This window comes from Lontra canadensis, unplaced genomic scaffold (assembly GCF_010015895.1).
Source record: "Lontra canadensis isolate GAN:19392208 unplaced genomic scaffold, GSC_riverotter_1.0 scaffold25, whole genome shotgun sequence".
Taxonomy (NCBI): domain Eukaryota; kingdom Metazoa; phylum Chordata; class Mammalia; order Carnivora; family Mustelidae; genus Lontra; species Lontra canadensis.
The window spans coordinates 4064209-4082552 of NW_022631019.1; the positions used below are offsets into that span (position 1 = coordinate 4064209).

General features: G+C 49.2%; 1 protein-coding gene across 2 annotated transcripts; it reads right to left on the reverse strand.

The window, feature by feature from the left end:
- Positions 1-307: 307 nt before the first annotated feature.
- NOL9 (nucleolar protein 9) lies at positions 308-18207 on the reverse strand. Of its 2 annotated transcripts, none has more exons than XM_032863282.1 (12): positions 17842-18207; positions 16768-16987; positions 16047-16174; positions 11616-11751; positions 11399-11492; positions 10746-10843; positions 7655-7816; positions 7157-7454; positions 5814-5925; positions 3133-3310; positions 1721-1854; positions 308-1086 (listed from the first exon to the last, which is right to left on the reverse strand). In XM_032863282.1, the coding sequence occupies exons 1-12, from the start codon at positions 18196-18198 to the stop codon at positions 937-939; spliced, it is 2067 nt and encodes a 688-aa protein (XP_032719173.1). In that variant the 5' UTR covers positions 18199-18207; the 3' UTR covers positions 308-936. The 2 variants fall into 2 exon arrangements, with proteins under 2 accessions (XP_032719173.1, XP_032719172.1); XM_032863281.1 differs by having other exon boundaries at positions 11399-11495.
- Between the last annotated feature and the right edge of the window lie 137 nt (positions 18208-18344).

Sequence of the window (18344 nt, forward strand, 5' to 3'; positions counted from 1 at the left end):
CCCAGCCTCCTGAAGCCGCCCCCCCACCCCGCAGAGAAGTGCTAAGTGGCACCAGGTCGTCCACAGGTGCAAGTTCCGTCCGGTTCAGACGTCAAAGGCAAGAGGGGGCTTTCCAGGTGCTGCTCTGATGGTCCTTCTTCCAAACAGCCCGGTGCCAGTGCAGCCTACGCGCATCCTCAGTGTAAGACGAGAGGTCAGTGAGGACCGAGCTGGTTCTAAAGAGACCCTAGGAAAGGTGTCCTGGGTTTGAGAGCAATTTTTTCAGCATAAAGTCATCAGGTGAGGAAAAAAACAAAAGATGAATGACTCTTGAGTCCAATCGTTTTATCTACGAAACCCTGATTACACTCAACAGACCAAACGAAACCTTTGAACACTGGACCACGGGAATGAACGAGGGTGTGGACGGCATCAGAGGAGCATGGAATGAGCGTGACCCCCCGTGGCAACCGTCCACAGGCAGACCCTGCCGCCGGGACCCCCTGCCTGTCGGCCATCGCCGGGCAAGGACCAGGGGAGCCCCCGCATCCTGTTATGCTCGCGAATCCACTGGCCAGCCTTCCTTCCTCTTTGGTAGATTTTTGTGGCCCCCGTTTCCCTATTTTTATTCAGATTCCACCAACCAGGTCTTTGAAGGGCTTTGTGAGGAACTGACTGTGTTCTGTTTTAATGGTGTACAAACTTCTCCCTGCTGCTTTGACCCTTTAGAAAATAAAAGACAGTAAGTACGAAGCAGCATACAGAACACTAGGGCAAAACTCGAGGTCACGCAGCTTTCAAAAGAGTTAAATTGACTCCAGATCCACGAGTTGCACAGGAGACACCGTCTGCGACAGATGCGCGCCACTCCCCGCCACCACCATCAGTCCGGCGTCAGGCTGGAGACGAGGTCCGCTTTCCCGGGAAAAGCGCCTTCCCTCACTGACGATGTCAGCATCAGTTTATCTTTCGGTAGAGTTTGGGTTTTGGGTGCACTTTCTCTTCACACGTCTCCTCGGTTTCTCTCGCTCCAATCTTCTCGGATGCTCCAGGAAGTTTACAGTTATAATCGGTGGTGATGTAAGGTATTGTCCCCTCCAGCCCGCGCTGAAACAGAAACACAGAGAACACGTGGAAACACCCACCCTGCGCATCAGAGTTTGCGGCGCTGCATCTCTTCCCCAGAAAACACGGTGGAAAGGGAGAGTCCAAGTGAGGTCCCCGCACCCCTAAGACCTCCGGTTCCCCTTCCCGCAGGGGTCCACCCGACCCAACGGGCCCAGGTACAAAGGCGACTGCCACCGTTCGGTCCAATCCCACTGCACAGACACAGCGACCAGCAGGAGAAGGGGGCGCGCAAGCGTTTCTCTCAAAGAAGTTAAGACAAGCAGCTGAGAGGGGAGGATATCCACCGCCTCCCCGGGCCACCACATGGATGTCCTCAGCCAACATGACCTTCCCGTGACCTTCTCACAGGTACACCCACAGACCGTCGTCAGGAAGGAGTCCTGGGGAGACCACCTTTGTTCTCTCCTCCCATTACCTGCTTCCGGGATAATGGCCCCACCCTGGGGCTCTGGGCCACCAATGATGGCCATTCATGGCCCCGAGCCTCTGAGGCCGCTTGGACCCTCCATTTGCCTCATCCAGCCTCTTCAACAAAGTGTGAGTTCCCACACGATAACCTGTTGCTGTGAGCTCTCTGGCTACCTCCAGGGCTGTCCCTGGGAGTGGCACTCACCTGGCTCTTGAAGACACACTGTGGAATGGAAACGGCCCCGACCAGCAGACAATTGACATTTCTCAGCTCCTCCGGGGGCACAGGAGTGAGGATGTGGTAAAGTCTCTTCTCCATGTCGATCCCTCTACAAATTCCTTGAAGACACAAAACACACACAAATAATCCTTTCTGGAAGATATTCTACCTCCCTCCCACTGAGAATTGTAGAATGGCTTTTCAAGTAAGAATTTCAACTTCAACTGTGTTTCACTTTGAAAATACAAAGTTCCAAGGGATGGGAGTACATGACCACTCTTAGCCAGGAGTGGTCGAGTTCTCTTGGAACCCTTCCCTTGTTCAGCCGTGAGCAACCGAAGTGCGCTATTGCCGACGTCCCAGACTGTCTCAAGTAAGGCACACCCAGGCCAGGAAGAAAAGCCACCGTGGGGAACACGCAAAAGACTCAACCTTTCCCTGTCATCAGTTCCTTCCTCATGGTGTGTACCAGGTGACACAGCTTCTGTGGAAACACTTTTCACAAGTCGTGTTGTCTATGTCTTATGTAAGGGTTTTGCTCATTTTCGGCTACTTAGGTCCAGCACCCTTCCAGAAACGTACCCTGACATTTACTGACCTCAGTGAGCCAGGGGGTCACTGCACGTGAGGCGGGCTTGGCGAAGGAGGAAGGGCGCAAAGCAGTGCCAGGCCAACAGGCCCGGGCCGGAGTGACGGGAAACACCAGGATGTGACATACTCACATCTGTCCTCAGATCACCCGACAGTGCCAAGCCCAGCAGAGCAGCGGTGGCTCCGACTGGCAGAGTAAGAAGAGATGAGACGGAGGCATCGGACAGATTCTGGACACAAGCTCCCACCCCTGCCAGTGGCCTGGATGTGTCAAATGAAGGCAAGGGGTGCCACGGTGGACCCAGAGGTCTGGTGTAAACACCAGAGTGAATCTTCCAAGGACTCCTCACAGGCCCGGGAACAGGAGACGGTGCAGCGTGGGAGGGGATTTGGGGAGAAAACTAGGACCTCAGTCTTGGACCTAAGTCTCAGATGCCAGTGAGATACCCAAGCGGAGAAGTGAGTGGGGCCTTGAGCTCGGACATACAGCTGTGCCGATCCTGTGGAAAGTCAGCCTAAAGATGGATCTAGGGCCCTAGCAGGTGGACAGATGGCCTAGGGAAAACATGTCAAGGGACAAGAAGGCCATGACCAGGCCCTTAGAAATCCCAGATTTAGAGCTAGCAGGAGCAGCAGAGAAAATGCTGCTTCCTTCCTGCCCGCCAGCCCCCAGGCCCACTGTCTAGAAGCCAGAGACACTCTGACCACTCCAGCCGAGAGACAGCTCCAAGGTCAAGACCAGCCATATACAGTTGGAGAAGGGGATCGATTCAGTAGGTATATAGACATGTTTTACTTTGACTCACCAAACCCCAAACAATCACAGATTGGAGTCTGGGCGAGTAGGATGGGCCCATTTGCGTATCCTCTGACATCATCCAGGATCTTGCAAAGACCAACCCAGCTGGCATTCACAGCGTATAGTATATGGGTGGGAGCGACATCAGCGTGAATAATCCGGAGCGCAACCGCATTGAAAGGGACCTGGAAAATAAATCCGCACCTCCCTCTATTAATTCCACTGGAAAAGCTACTTCTGGTTTTTACAAGTTGACGAGGCCGCTATCTAACGTCACCCTGGCCAAACTGCCCACCAAAAAGCATCTAAATGGAACAGAAATGCTAACGAACCCCGGTCAGCGTTCCCCTACTTTAATATACAGAACCTGGGAAATTCGTACGACGTTCCTCACCGGCCAACGCTCGCTAGAAATCCATTTCTTATCTAAGGAGACACATTAAGACACAAATCTGAGGATACCCTAAATGCGCTGAAGTCAAGGGGGACCGTGAAAACCCCACTCGCTGAGAGGTCTCCTAATGTCAGAAAGCAAACCTCCGTTCAGTGAGAAAAAGCCTCCATCATTTCACTATGGAACATACGGAAATAAGAAAAATGGATCGAACTCCAGGAGCACAAGTGGAGACCTGAACAGCACAGAGACTAGAGGCACTGACTCCCCACCCCACGCAGTCAACGTCGACAAATCACTTCTGACCATCCCCCCAAAAAACTTAACAACTAGGATGGTTAAAGTTAAACTTAACCTCCTGGTGATCGGAAGCCTTCCCGATGACATAAGCATACACTCTATGCGTTGTATCACATACTGTACTCTCACAATAAAGTGGGCTGGAGAAAAGAAAGTCATTAAGAAAATCATAAGGAAGAAGACATTTACAACATGGACTGACTGTATTTATCAAAAAACCCCACGTGAAGGGGGCCGCGCAACTCAAACTGGCGCTGTGTAACAGTCAACTGTAATGACCTTTAACGTGTAGCTCTCTGGCAATTCCCAAATTGTGAAGTACAGAAGTATTTGGTTTTTTGCTTAGATTCCAAAACCAAATTTGAAATAGTAACAGGCAGATACAGTTACTGGTGTATAAGCTTCAAGGTCCGCTGTAGAGCATCTCAGGGTAAACGACCCCACTGACCAAAACCCCATTCCACTAACTGCCTGAGTGTCTCCAGGGGAGACGATCTCACCACCAGGCCTGGGAGACACGTCCTCGTGGGCCAGCCCCACTGCTCCTGCCTCAGGAGTGCCCCCCGAGGGTGACCTCAGGCCAGCGTCTCCGAGGCTGTAATCAGGGAATGAAAGAGCTCCTCCCTCCGCGGGCAGCCAGGAATCCACCAGCCATGTCCAGTGCTCAGCAGAACGCCGCACACAGGGAGCGCTCAGTATGGACAGCGGAGGGTGAACACTCTGGGCTCTAGAGTCTGGCTGCCTGGGCTCCAGTCCCAGACCCCACTTTTACTAGCCACCTCAGGCAAGCTGACTCAGGATCCCTGACCTCGGTTCTTGCATCTGTAAAATGGGGAAATAACAAAGCCATTGTGAGTAAAGAAGGTACCACAGGCTTAGAACAGAGCACGGCAGATGGTAAGCATTTAGGAAATGCTGCCTAGTGCTATTCTAATCTTTTGACATCTGGAATTCCAGTATCATGGTCGTTTCTTTCTTTCTTTTTTTTTAAAAGACTTAAATTTATTTGAAAGTGAGAGAGCACAAGCAAGGGGAGTGGCAGAGGGAGAGGGAGCAGAAGAAGCAGGCTCCCCGCTGTGCTGGAAGCCCGATGTGGGGCTCAATCCCAGGATCATGGGATCTTCACCTGAGGCGAAGGCAGACACTTAACCGACTAGAATCCACTTAACCCTAGAATCCACTTTTCACAGTAATATGAAATGCTTTCAAGACTGGTCTCTGGGGGGCTCCTGGGTGACTCAGTGCGTTAGGCCTCTGCCTTCAGCTCGGGTCATGATCTCGGGGTCCTGGGATCGAGCCCCACATCAGGCTCTCTGCTCAGCGGGGAGCCTGCTCCCCCCCCCCACTCTGCCTGCCTCTCTGACTACTTGTGATCTGTCAAAATAAATAAATAAAATCTAAAAAAAAAAAAAAAGACTGGTTTCTGGGGGGCTCCTTGGGAGGTGCAGTTGGTTAAGTGCCTGATTCTTTATCTCAGCTCAGGTCATGATCTCAGGGCCCTGAGTTTGAACATGGCATTGGATTTCCACATTGGGTATGAGACTACATTTAAAAAAAAAACAATAAAATAAAGGAAACTTAAAAAAAGAAAAGAGAGAAGTCTCCAGATGCCAGGAATCACTGCGAACACTGACTGAAACCATAGAGCTGTCCTATGAGCTCTGGCACGGCCTCCGTGCTCTGGCTAAGATATGGACTCACAGCCAGCTCCACAGCGGGAGCACCGGAGCTGGACTGCCCGGTGCCACCTCTGGGGTCAGCCAGACGCTCTAGAGCAGCAGAGAAGCACAGTTGTGCCCAACACAGGGCAGCCGCTGAGAGCACGGACTCTCGAGCGAGGTCACTGCACCCCTGTCTGTAAACTGAGGCCGTCACAGAACCCACACCACGGGGGGGGCGAGTGAAGCGTCACCCCGCAGCTAGAGAACACGCGCTGGCAGCCCCACAAGGGCTCGGTGCATCCACAGAGAATTCCTTGTCCAAGTTCGGGTTACCTGATAGGGCGTCAGGCCATGTAAGGGACACAGCGGTTTTGGCACGGGAGGCTGCAGCTGGCCAAGGTAACCGAGTACCGCCAAATCCCGAAGAACCTTGTTGTGGGACTCTCTGCGAAGCAAATCGGGATGAAGCAGAGCTTTAACCTCAGGACAGAGTCCATCAGTCATTACACGGGTTATGCACCGAAAGACTACACAGTCCCACCATAACGCCTGCAGACCCTCTCCACAGCCCCACTGGAGAACATGACCTGTAAAGACTCTCCTTCAAATACTCCTGGAAACCAGAGCTGCAGGCCCCCTCTGGATACGGGTCTTCCTCGGTTTACAAGGTGGTTCCACCCTCAGAAACCCCAAAGAGGGGAAAATACCGGATATCAAAAATGCCTTTATAGGGCCACCTGGGTGGCTCCGTGGGTTAAGCATCTGCCTTCAGCTCAGGTCACAAACTCAGGGCCCTGGGATCAAGCCCCACGAGACCTGCATCAGGCTCTCTGCTCAGCGGGGAGCCTGCTTCCCTCTCCCCTCTCTCTGCCTGCCTCTCTGCCTACCTGTGGTCACTGTCTGTCAAATACATAAATAAAATCTTAAAAAAAAAAAAAAATGCCTTTAAGATACCTCGCCTACCGAACGTCACAACTCAGTCTCACCTACTTTATTTTTTTTTTAAATATTTTATTTATTTCTTTGACACAGAGAGACACAGCAAGAGAAGGAACACAAGCAAGAGGAGTGGCAGAGGGAGAAGAAGCAGGCTTCCCGTCAAGCAGGGAGCCCAATGTGGGGCTCGATCCCAGGACCCTGGGATCATGACCTGAGCCAAAGACAGAGGCTTCAGGACTTAGCCATGCAGGCACCCAGCCTCACCTACTTTAAACGAGCTCAGGACACTCACATTAGCCTCCACTGGGCAGAATCACCGAACACAGAGCCTATGTTGTGTGGGTGCAGAATGGCATCTGTCCCCGTGGCTCACCGTCCGGGCTGACCCGGAGCCGTGGACCACTGCCACCACCCAGCCTCAGGGCAGAGCGCCATACAGCATCGTGCTTGCCCAGGAAAAGACCAAAATCCAAAGTACCGTTTCTACCACATGTTTACTGCTTTAACACCAACATAAAGTGGGAAAATTGAAAAGTCACACCCCCTCAAATTGAGGCTGCCTGTGTTTCCGTTGGGACAGTAACAGCTCAGAAAAGAACAGATTCTCCTTCATGAACACGGGGCTGTGAGACAGATTCAAAAACCCCTGGAGGACTCATTCCTTCTAAGGAACCGAGGGCAGCAGGCCTCGTTCTACTGCAGAGAACTACAATCTCCAGCCATGACGGTTTAATTACCTGTTTCTTGGAGTTTTCCTAAACGCAAAGTCCGACTGGACACACATCAGTTTATGTCCGGTGAACACAACTGGACTCTCCTTTTCTTCGTCGGCAAACTCCAAACTCTCCGTGAACTCCGCCAGCTGGAAACCTCTGTTGCGGACTCTGGACTTGCTCTTAGTGTACAGGCCATCCATGTCGTCCACGTAGTCAGGGGTCAGGTTCGGCATGTACTTGCTCCGGCCAGAGCTGAACTGCACGACGTGGCTGGGAGACAGCAGCCGGATGAGATCGATGAGAAGCAGAAGCCCTTTGTCTGTGAGGAAGAGGACACAAGCAGCTGGCGTGCTAATCAAACAGTGACAGGCTGCCATGAGAAAGAGGCACAGCTGTTCTGGGACAAAGAAAGGACCACGAGGAAGAGTCTCCTAAAACTGGGCCCCGGTGCTACTGCCTGAAGCCAGAGCCGTTCATGCTGCCCCTCCTCTCGGGCCACACACGCCTCCGGGGGCTTACCTGACACCCAGCCCAGGGTGTTGACGATGAGAGGGGACTCCCTCTTGTAGGAACTGAACACATACTTTATTATCTCAATGTAATTCTCATAGTTGTTTTTACAAGACGGCTTCCCATAATACACCATTTTCTGTGGTGTCCTCTGGTGGGTGAAAGGTGGTCCTAGGAAGATGAAGGTAAGAGTTTGAATCTGTGACTATTTAAAAAAAGATGAGGTGGGGGGGCGCCTGGGCGGCTCAGTTGGTGAAGTGTCTGCCTTCAGCTCATGTCATGATCCCAGGGTCCTGGGATTGAGCCCCACATCAGACTTCAAGCTCAGTGGGGAGCCTGCTTCTCCCTCTCCCTCTGCCTCCTTCTCTCTCTGTCTCTCATGAATAAACACAATCTTTAAAAAAAAAAAAATTGCTGAAAAAAATTTAAAAAGACCTAAGAAACTGGAAAGACATCCTGTATTCATGTACGGGAAGATTTATCATTAACTGAGATGCCAGTGTCACCCAAGGCGAGCTAAAGATTCAGTCAACGCAATCCCTAACCAAAATCCAACAGCCTTTTTCACAGAAATGGAAAAAGTTATCTTCAGATTCATACGGGATTGCAAGGGGACCAAATGGCCACACGATCTTGAAAAAGAATGAAGCTGGGAGGACTCACGCGCCTCCATTAGCAGGGAACTGGCATAAAGACAGACATATAGGCCAGTGGAATAAAATAGAGGGCCCAGAAATAGGCCCTCATATGCAAGATCAAATGCTTTCCCACAAGGGTGCCAAGACCATGCCATGGGGGAAAGGACAAACAAATGATAATTGGAAAACTGGATATCCACATGCAAAAAAATGACATTGGATGCTTTCCCTATATCATATACAAAAATTAATTCAGAATGGACCAAAGACTTATTAAATATAAGAGTTAAAACTTACCAAACTCCAAGAACATCAGGAAAATCTTAATCATATTGGACTTAGTAACACTTGGATATGACATCAAGAGAATGTCAATAAAAGAAAAAAGAAATTGGGTTTCATAAAAATTAAGAACTTTTGTCTATCAAAGGACACTGTCAAAAAAACAGAAAGAAGGGGAAAAAAAAAAGAAATAAGACCTAGAGGATGGGAAAAATCATTTGCACACTGTTTATCTGAGAAGAGATCAACACCTAGAACAAACGATGCCTACACTCAGTAACAAGGCAGTTCAGAAATGGGCGAAGGACTTCACAGACATTTCTCCAAAGATCTAGAAAAGCACAGGAACAGCAAGCATGGGAACAGAGGCTCAGTTCCATCAGCCATCAGGGAAATCCAAATCAAAGCCACAGTGGGTTACTGACGCACACCTGATAGGCTGTCACCCAGATGACGAGACGTGGAGAAGTGAGAGCCCCGCGCACCCACGGTTGCAAAGTGCAGCCACCGTGAATAACAAGCTGGTGGTTTCTCAAAAGATTAGACACGGCGTTACCACACGACCCAGCAATTCCCCTCCTGGCGTCTCGCTGAAAGAACTAGAAGCAGGGACTTGCACAGGTAACCGTAAGCGGATGTTCACAGCAGCACGATTCCCTGTAGCCACCAGGTGACAACAGTCCCACTGTCCATGAACAGCTGAACACATCAACAAAGTGTGACACGTGTACACACCAGACTGATACTCGCCCACAAGGAAATACATTTTTATTATCTGCTACGATATGGACTATCTTAAAACCCTGATGCTTGGAGGGTGCTGGGGATGAGGGAAATTAGGGGATGGGGATGGAGGAGGGCATTGTGGGGGACGCATGGAAGTGCTGAGTCACTGTACGGTAACCCTTAAACTAACATGATGCTGTGTTAACTAATTGGACTGAGATAAAAACATAAAAAAATAAGCAAAAAGAAAAAAAAATGCTTAGTTAAAAAAAAAAAAACAGACACAAGGCCAAGTAGTCTGTTTTCACTGACATGAGGTGTGTGGAGTGCACAAATTCACAGGGACAGAGTAGAAGAGAGGTGGGCGGGAGCCACAAGTGTTCTTTAACAGGGACAGTGCTTCAGCTCAGGATGACGGAGAAGTTTCCGATACAGGCAGGGGTGAAGGGTATGTGACACTGTGAGTGACTGAACGTCACTGAGCTATGCGCGGGGCGACAGTTCAAACAGTAAATATCGTGTTGTGCATATTTTACCATTTAAAAAAAAAAGCAACATGGGACTTTGGTTTGGAGTCTGAACCAGCAAAGAACATTATTAGTAGGGTAACTCATGAATTTTGAATAAAGCTAACAGTATCGTGTTAATGTAATTTCTTGGTTTACAATATCATACGGGTTTACATACGACGGGCACACCACAGGAAGACGTGTTTCTGGTTTATACAAAACTCAATGGCTATCAGCTCCATGTACCCAAACAGAACCCTAGAAAAGTATCATAGTATTTTTAAGAGGCTAGAAGACTTATGGGAAGACCATGAGTGTGATAAGGGAAATGTTCACTTTTCTACGTTCTTTTCTAGTTTTTATTTACTAATTTTTTTTTCAAGATTTTGTATTTATTTGAGAGAGCGCAGGAGGGGAGGCAAAGAAAGAGGGATGAGCAGGCTCCTGCCGAGCAAGGAGCCTGATAAACGGCCTAATCCCAGGACCCTGGGATCACAACCTGAGCTGAAGGCAGATTCTTAACCAACTGAGCCACCCAGGTGCCCCTGTTTTTAATTTTTTTAAAGTAGGATCCATGCCCAACGTGAGGCTTGAACTCACACCCCCGAGACCGACGGATACATGCTCTACCAACTGAGCCAGCCAGACGTCCTTTAAATTTTTGGTTTTTTCAAGATCATTATACTTGAGGTTCTTTTTTTTTTTTTCTAAAGATTTCATTTATTTATTTGACAGACATAGATCACAAGTAGGCAGAGAGGCAGGCAGAGAGAGAGAGGGAAGCAGGCTCTCTGCTGAGCAGAGCCCAACACGGGGCTCGATCCCAGGACCCTGGGATCATGACCTTAGCCAAAGTCAGAGGCTTTAACCCACTGAGCCACCAAAGCGCCCCAATATACTTGAGTTTTATAAAACCAAAACATGAAAGAAATGTGTAATACATACCTAGAACTGGCTCCGTAATATTAAGTAAAGAAATGCAACCTGGAGGTGTAAATTCTGTCTGTCCCAGGTCACATTCCAAATAGTCAACGCAGGAAATACTGAAAATTTGAAAGAAATAAAGTAAATCTCAACTAGCTTTCCCCTGTCACAAGAATAAATCAGATCTTATAGACCTTATGCAATACGCAGACCCAACCCACCCCATGCAGCCTATTAGGTAGAATGCTCCAAAGAGGCAAACAACATAAAAACAAATATAACAAGAAAATGTGATGCAGGCATGGTCACAGTACCCGTTCACAATACGGATACAACTCTGTCTTTCCTAAAACCCGATGTTCAAAACACAACAGAACGGCTCCCTACTCTGAACCTCTGGGTATGGACAAACACAGATTCTGAGACCAGGAGACTCTTTTCGCAAAGATACTGGTAAGTGACACGATCAATTCACCCCGAGAGGCCGATGTGCCTCAGTCCAAAGCACGGTTCAACAGGGAGTGCCGTCCCCCCTCTGAGCGCCTTCAGACAGATTTGGGAGACGGTCCCCGCCGTGAAGTCAGGATGGATTCCCGTCTAGTTTCTTAAATCAAAAATCCTATCTCATGACCCAAATCTAATAAAAATCTTAACAAAAATGAAAACACTCTTACCTGTTTAACAACTGGTTAATGAGGTATCTATTAAATGTTGACTTTCCAACGTCTTGAGAGCCACAAACGAGAATGACAGGGCAGCCGTCTACTTCTTCTGGAGGCAAAACAAACATTGACGCCTCAAATTAGCCACCCACTTTAGGGCTCGACAGGTAACTCGTGATTCTCTGAGGCCCTGAGGGATGAATGCTCCCTTTATCACCAGGTCACTCACCACAGGACACGGTGACCAACTCCTCCATGGCCGACAGGGCACTCTCTGTCAAACGAAGGCCGTTTTTCTTCTTCTCTCTTCTAATACCAACAGACCTCAGGGCTAAATGTTCAGAGTTAATCTGGAAGGTTGGACTCTGAAATTAACAATTTGAGTTTTAAGAAAACATGAACACAAGTGCACATTTCTTCCTCCAGTTCTAAATTATTAAGCCTCAAACAGTCATTGAACTAGGAAAGGTAGACCTGAGGCCCCCTCTTGCCCCCCCACAGCCACCCCTTCAGGGAGTATCGTCAGCTACTCCTCCAGTCGTTTCCGTGCCTGTCCTCCTGGCTCACACGCACTTCCAAGCTGCCATCACCTCTGCAGGAGACCCCGCAGGGAAGGAAAAGGTGTCCAAATTTAAAAAGCAGCTGCCACAAGGGAAGCAAGGGCAAAAATGAACTACTGGGATTTCATCAAGATCAAAAGCTTTTGCACAGCAAAGGAAACAGTTAATAAAACCAAAAGACAACTGACAGAATGGAAGAAGATATTTGCAAACGACATATCAGATAAAGGGCTAGTATCCAAAATCTATAAAGAACTTAGCAAACTCAACACCCAAAGAACAAATAACCCAATCAAGAAATGGGCAGAAGACATGAACAGACATTTCTGCAAAGAAGACATCCAGATGGCCAACAGACACATGAGAAAGTGCTCCATATCACTCGGCATCAGGGAAATACAAATCAAAACCACAGTGAGATCCCACCTCACACCAGTCAGAATGGCTAAATTAACAAGTCAGGAAATGATAGATGCTGGCGAGGATGCGGAGAAAGGGGAACCCTCCTACACTGTTGGTGGGAAGGCAAGCTGGAGCAACCACTCTGGAAAACAGCATGGAGGTTCCTCAAAAAGTTGAAAATAGAGCTACCCTACGACCCAGCAATTGCACTGCTGGGTATTTACCCTAAAGATACAAACATAGTGATCCGAAGGGGCCCGTGCACCCGAATGTTTATAGCAGCAATGTCTACAATAGTCAAACTGTGGAAAGAACCTAGATGTCCATCAACCGACGAATGGATAGAGAAGATGTGGTATATATACACAATGGAATACTATGCAGCCATCAAAAGAAATGAAATCTTGCCATTTGCAACAACATGGATGGAACTATAGGGTATCATGCTTAGCAAAGTAAGTCAATCGGAGAAAGACAACTACCATATGATTTCCCTGATATGAGGAAGTGGAGATGCAACATGGGGGGTTAAGGGGGTAGGAGAAGAATAAATGAAACAAGATGGGATTGGGAGGGAGATAAACCATAAGTGACTCTTAATCTCACAAAACAAACTGAGGGTTGCTGGGGGGAGGGGGTGGGGAGAGGGGCTGGGGTTATGGACATTGGGGAGGGTATGTGCTATGGTGAGTGCTGTGAAGTGTGTAAACTTGGCGATTCACAGACCTGTACCCCTGGGGATAAAAATACATTATATGTCTATAAAAAAATAAAAAAATAAAGATGAAAAAAAAAAAAAAGCAGCTGCCACAAGGACAATCCAACAGAGACCATACATGTTGAACAGGTTGGTGCTTTAGAACAAAATCAAGACCGTCTCCAAAGACATAAGGTAAAAAGACAAGGAACACGTGCAGACCGGGCTGGAAGAAGGCTGAAGACAGGCCACTATGCCCACGAGCGCTCCAGCAGAAGCACCAGGAAGCCACCAACCAACCCACAGAATGGAGGAGCAGGCCCTCGCTGCGGCCGGCGGGGCTCGGAGGGAACAAGGCCTCCATGGTGAAGAGATCAAGGAAGGGACCCACTCACGACCATATCCTCATGCAATTCACCAACCGCAGGGTAAAGACATAAAAGGAACAAGAATCTGTTCCTATCAGCAACTCTTGATTCGAGGAAACAGAGGAGCAAGGCCTTCAAGGTTTCGAGGGAAAACTCTGTACTGTGCTCAACTATCAATCACGGAGGATAAAATAAGGGTATCCTGTGAAATGACATCATATAAAGGTCACTGCCTTGTATGAAAAAATAACTCTACAACGTATTAACACATAGTGGGGTGGGGGGGGAGTTACCCAAGCAGGAGCATTAGGAATATAAACAGTGGTGGTGAAGTCCCAGAAAAAAAAATTAAGCCGACAATGAATGAAAACCGAGTATCAAAGTGTTTGGAACCTTCACTTGCAAGAGGCAAAGGCCTGGTGACACGGGGTTCCCATTTCCCCCCCGACGGCCCTCACCGGGCTACTGGGTCTGCGCTAGATGAAACGGACACCGTGGGAACAGTCTACTCACGCCCCCACGCTCGCTGTGTGCCTTCTCCGCTCACTACCAACCCGACACCTGCCCACTAGCTCTGCTCCCACTCAGAGATGGCCCTGACCCGTTTCCCAGAGAGGAACGAGACAATCAAAAGAGAACTTGTGTGCGCACCAGCTACTCGGGTGAGCTGCCAGAGCTCTCCAGGCCGGCCCCTCCCACAGACACCAGAGCCAGAGGCCCTCCCTCAGTGGCCTCACTTCCGCCCTCACCTCCCTCCGCTGCGTCCTTAGCACCCTCCCCGCTCTGACCATTCCCACTTGTTGTGTTCAAACGTGGCGGGTTTTACATCCATTTTAGCATAAAACCAAAACTCTGGCCACACTTCTCCAATTACCGTGTCATTTCTTCCCTTCCCTTTACAGCTAAACTCTACAGAAGCAAAATCCCTTACTATTAAAGCCGAGAGTTCCTCCCTCCCTAGGCTCTTGACCCTGATGTGGGGAGGTCACCCCCTCAGTAGCCTACTGCCCCTGTGCTTGTCCGAAAAAGGCTCCTACCTCCCAGCTCTGTCCTCGGGCCCCAACTACCACCAGCGGCAAGTGACACAACTGTTCACTTCCAGCTCCTCTGAAGACTTCCTGATCACAGTTGCCTGGTTTTCCTCCAACATCGGTGACCCCTCTTCTCAGTCTCTCTGCTCCCTCATCTAGACCTCTTCTTGGGAGTGCCAAAGGGCTGTGACTTTGAACCCCCTTGTCTCTCTTTATCATCTTCCTTGGTGTTATTATCCTACCTCTCGGCCTTTGGGCCACTCTGCGGAAAGCTCCTAACTCCAGACTCACATGTGCAAATGCCCACAGGACAACTCCAGTGGAATGTCTAACAGGCATGTCAAGGTGAAGATCTCAATCTGCCCCTCCCACATGCCCCCATTTCAGTAACCCCCTGCACCCAAAAGCATGTATTCCTCGGTTTTTCCCCATCTCACATCCAGTCAGCCTCATAATCCCGCAGATTAGGTTCAATGTATGGCCCAAGGGAGACAATTAAAGCCGCAGAATTGGACTAAGAAATTAGTAACATGAAATAAGTCAATCAGAGTAACACAATTATTATATGATCTCGCTGATTATGTGGAATTTGAGAAACAAGGCAGAAGATGATGGGGGAGGAGAGGAAAAAATGAAATGGGATGAAACCAGAGAAGGAGATAAACCATAAGAGACTCTTAATCTCAGGAAACAAACTGAGAGATGCTGGAATGGGGTGGGGGTTGGCTGGGTGATGGACAATGGGGGAGGGTATGTGCTATGGTGAACACTGTGAATTGTGAACTAATGACTCACAGACCTGTACCCCTGAAACAAATACATTATATGTTAATAAAAAATATAAATATTTAAAAAAAAAATTTAAAAAAGAAATCAGTGACATGGTCAGCAAAAACTTGGGAGGTGAAAATAGAGATGGGAGAAATTATTAAGTACACTGAAGTACATTCATAGAGGAAATTTACACTATCTCAAGTTAATAAATCAAGATAAAAAGATAACCATTTTTAGGGGCGCCTGGGTGGCTCAGTTTGTTAGGCGTCTGCCTTAGGCTCAGGTCATGATCCCAGGGTCCTGGGATCGAGCCCCACATCAGGCTCCCTGCTCATCAGGAAGCCTGCTTCTCTCTCTCCCATTGCTTGTATTCCCTCTCTCACTGTGTCTCTGTCAAATGAATAAAATCTTAAAAAAAAAAAAAATGATAACCATTTTAAAATTTCCGACAGGCAGGGCACCGAGCTGCAGTCAGTAGAGCATGCAACCCTTGATCTTCGGGTCATGAGTTCAAGCCCCACACTGAGGGGTAGATTGTACTTAAAATTCAAAACAAAAAACAGAAAAACATAAAGAAATAACGTAAAAATTCCAAAAAGCATTTAAACACCTACAATATGAAAAGGTGGCTTCCACGGGGGAATAAAACTCACACGGAAGGGGAGACAATGTTTTTCATGATATGCCTTTCAACGCTATTTTACTGTACTCACATATGACACTGTGTACAACCTACAACACTGATCTTCCGAGGGGGCATCCCATAGTCAGCTGACATGACTTTTCCTATGAAAATAATTAGCAAAACTGAATGAAAACTGGTCCTACCTCTTGTACGAAAACGTAAGATAACCCTGGATGGCTGACTAGGAAGTTCACAGTGGAGGTTTTCAGTTGTTCTAGCATCACAATGGAACACAGAGGAGAAAAATTCTTCATCAACCAACATCTGTCATCTGTGAAGAGAATAATAAACTACCTTAGAAATAGTAACTCCATTAAATTCTACACTGTTTTAGGACCACCTTCTCCTCGGCTGAACTGTCAACTTTTTGAGAGCGGGAATTATGTTCGAAAGCTTTCTTCAGGAAACCACACTGCACACAAGGAACACACCTGGATGGAGAAGTCAATCCAGGTTTGCTTTTGCTACACAGTAGCTAGTTGTGTGGCCTGGGGCCATTTTTCTCATCTGTAAAATGGTGAAAACTAGTTTCACTTTAAAAAGAGACATAAGAGGGGCGCCTGGGTGGCTCAGTGGGTTAAGCCTCTGCCTTCGGCTCAGGTCATGATCCCAGGGTCCTGGGATCGAGCCCCGCATCGGGCTCTCTGCTCAGCAGCGAGCCTGCTTCCCTTCCTCTCTCTCTCTCTGCCTGCCTCTCTGCCTACTTCTGATCTCTGTCTATCAAATAAATAAATAAAATCTTTAAAAAAAAAAAAAAAAAAAGAGAGACATAAGAGTGTGCCATGTCTTGGCAATAGGAAGGATCTAAAAACAGCAGCCTTATTGTAATATACTTACAGGAAATTATCCAGTTTTTTTCCTTACCCCGATTAAGATGAGATCTGAGCAGAGCTCGGGCTTCCCTTTTCATCTCCTTCTTGCTTTTCTCAGGCATGGAATAATGAACGGCATTGATAGTCAAGCGAGAGTGCGTGTAGGCAGAGAAGACCTCTCGGGCAGGCTGGCCTTGGCCGATGGTGAAGCCAAGCACTTGCACCTGGCCATAGAGGCAAGTCACACGACAGATCCCGCTAAAAGTAAAACCCTATCAAAGAAGGGCAAAGAAAGGAAACTGTGACGTTACAAATTCTGTTGCTGGAGACTGAAACTTTCTAAACTTTTTTTTTTTTTAACTAAACTCTATGCCTAAGATGGGACTGGAAGTGACAACTTGAGATCAAAAGTAACATGCTCCACCCACTGAGCCAGCCAGGCATCCCCTCTTTTTTTTTTTTTTTTTTTTTTTAGTTTTTTAAACTCTTAACTGCTATTCACATACCCAAGGGGAGGGGATTTCCAAGTAACTAGGTGACCATCGGGTACTCAACCTCTCTAACCTAATTCCACATCCCAGGACAGCTAGAGAGATAGCTGGTGTATCCGGACACACGAACGAGGGGGTCCCAATGAACTGGGTCTGCCGTTCTCACGGATCCCTACCTCCACCAAGGCCCACTGCCAGCCACTTTCCTCCTGCACTGGAGGAAGACCTCGGAGAGCAGCGTCCAAGTGAGGAGCACTCCGGCTGCGCCTGTCTGAACACCAGCTCTGCCTCTACCGCGCCCCTCTTATCAAGCTACCTCTGCTGTATCTCACTGTCTTCGTCCGTAAACTTCCGGAAATAACGTAACGACTGCACAGGAGCTAGGAGTAGTAAAAGGCTTCGCAAGCCTGAAACACGTACAACACACAGCCCGGCATTTTCCAAGCACCCAGTAAATGGGACCTACTAGTATTATTTACCACTACCCCCTTCAGCTCTGAAAACCTAGAATCCCACCGCAGGGTCGGTCCTGGTCCCCCCGCTCAGCACCACCGCCAGGAGGAATGCGCTCCACCTGCGCCGGAGAACATGCAGAGCCGGCAGGGTCTTCTGCCAGCCCCTCCGGCGCGACCCACCTGCTCGAGCGGCAGCAGCAGCAGTGCGCGGCCCGGGCCGGCTGGCCGCACCGGCGGTATGGGGAGGCTCGCGGGGCCGCTCGGGGCGGGGGCTGCGGCCGGAGACCGGCTGGAGGCCGCGTTCTTGGGCCTCCGGGTCGCCGCGCGCGACACCAGGCAGCCGCTCTCCCGCCAGTCCGCGCCGGCTGCCTGAGCCTGCAGCAGCCGCCGCCGCAGGCGCCTCCGGCCGCACCAGCGCAGGGTCCCGAGCCGGCGGCGGGGCCGGCGGCTGAGAACGAGCTGTGTCCGAGTCTTACGGGCACGCAGCCACGTGGAGCGGAAAGGACCCCGTTTCAGCATCAGCTGCGAGTCAGCCATGCTGGCCTCCGGCGCCTGCCGCGCGAGAATCTCGCGAGACCCAGTCGCTCCGCCCCGCGGCCCGTCGAGAGGCTGAAAGAAGCGTCCTGGAGCCGCGAGCGCTCTCTACCGGGGGGTGGGTCGGTCCGGGCAGCGCACCTGGGCCT

Excerpts from the sequence above, each read along its gene's own strand:
- NOL9 (XM_032863281.1), bottom strand. The coding sequence starts at position 18,198 with ATGGCTGACTCGCAGCTGATGCTGAAACGGGGTCCTTTCCGCTCCACG. Across the intron at positions 11,496-11,615 it reads GTTGGTCACCGTGTCCTGTG|AAGAAGTAGACGGCTGCCCT; the intron begins GTGAGTGACCTG and ends TTTTGCCTCCAG. Across the intron at positions 1,087-1,720 it reads AGTGTGTCTTCAAGAGCCAG|CGCGGGCTGGAGGGGACAAT; the intron begins GTGAGTGCCACT and ends TTTCTGTTTCAG.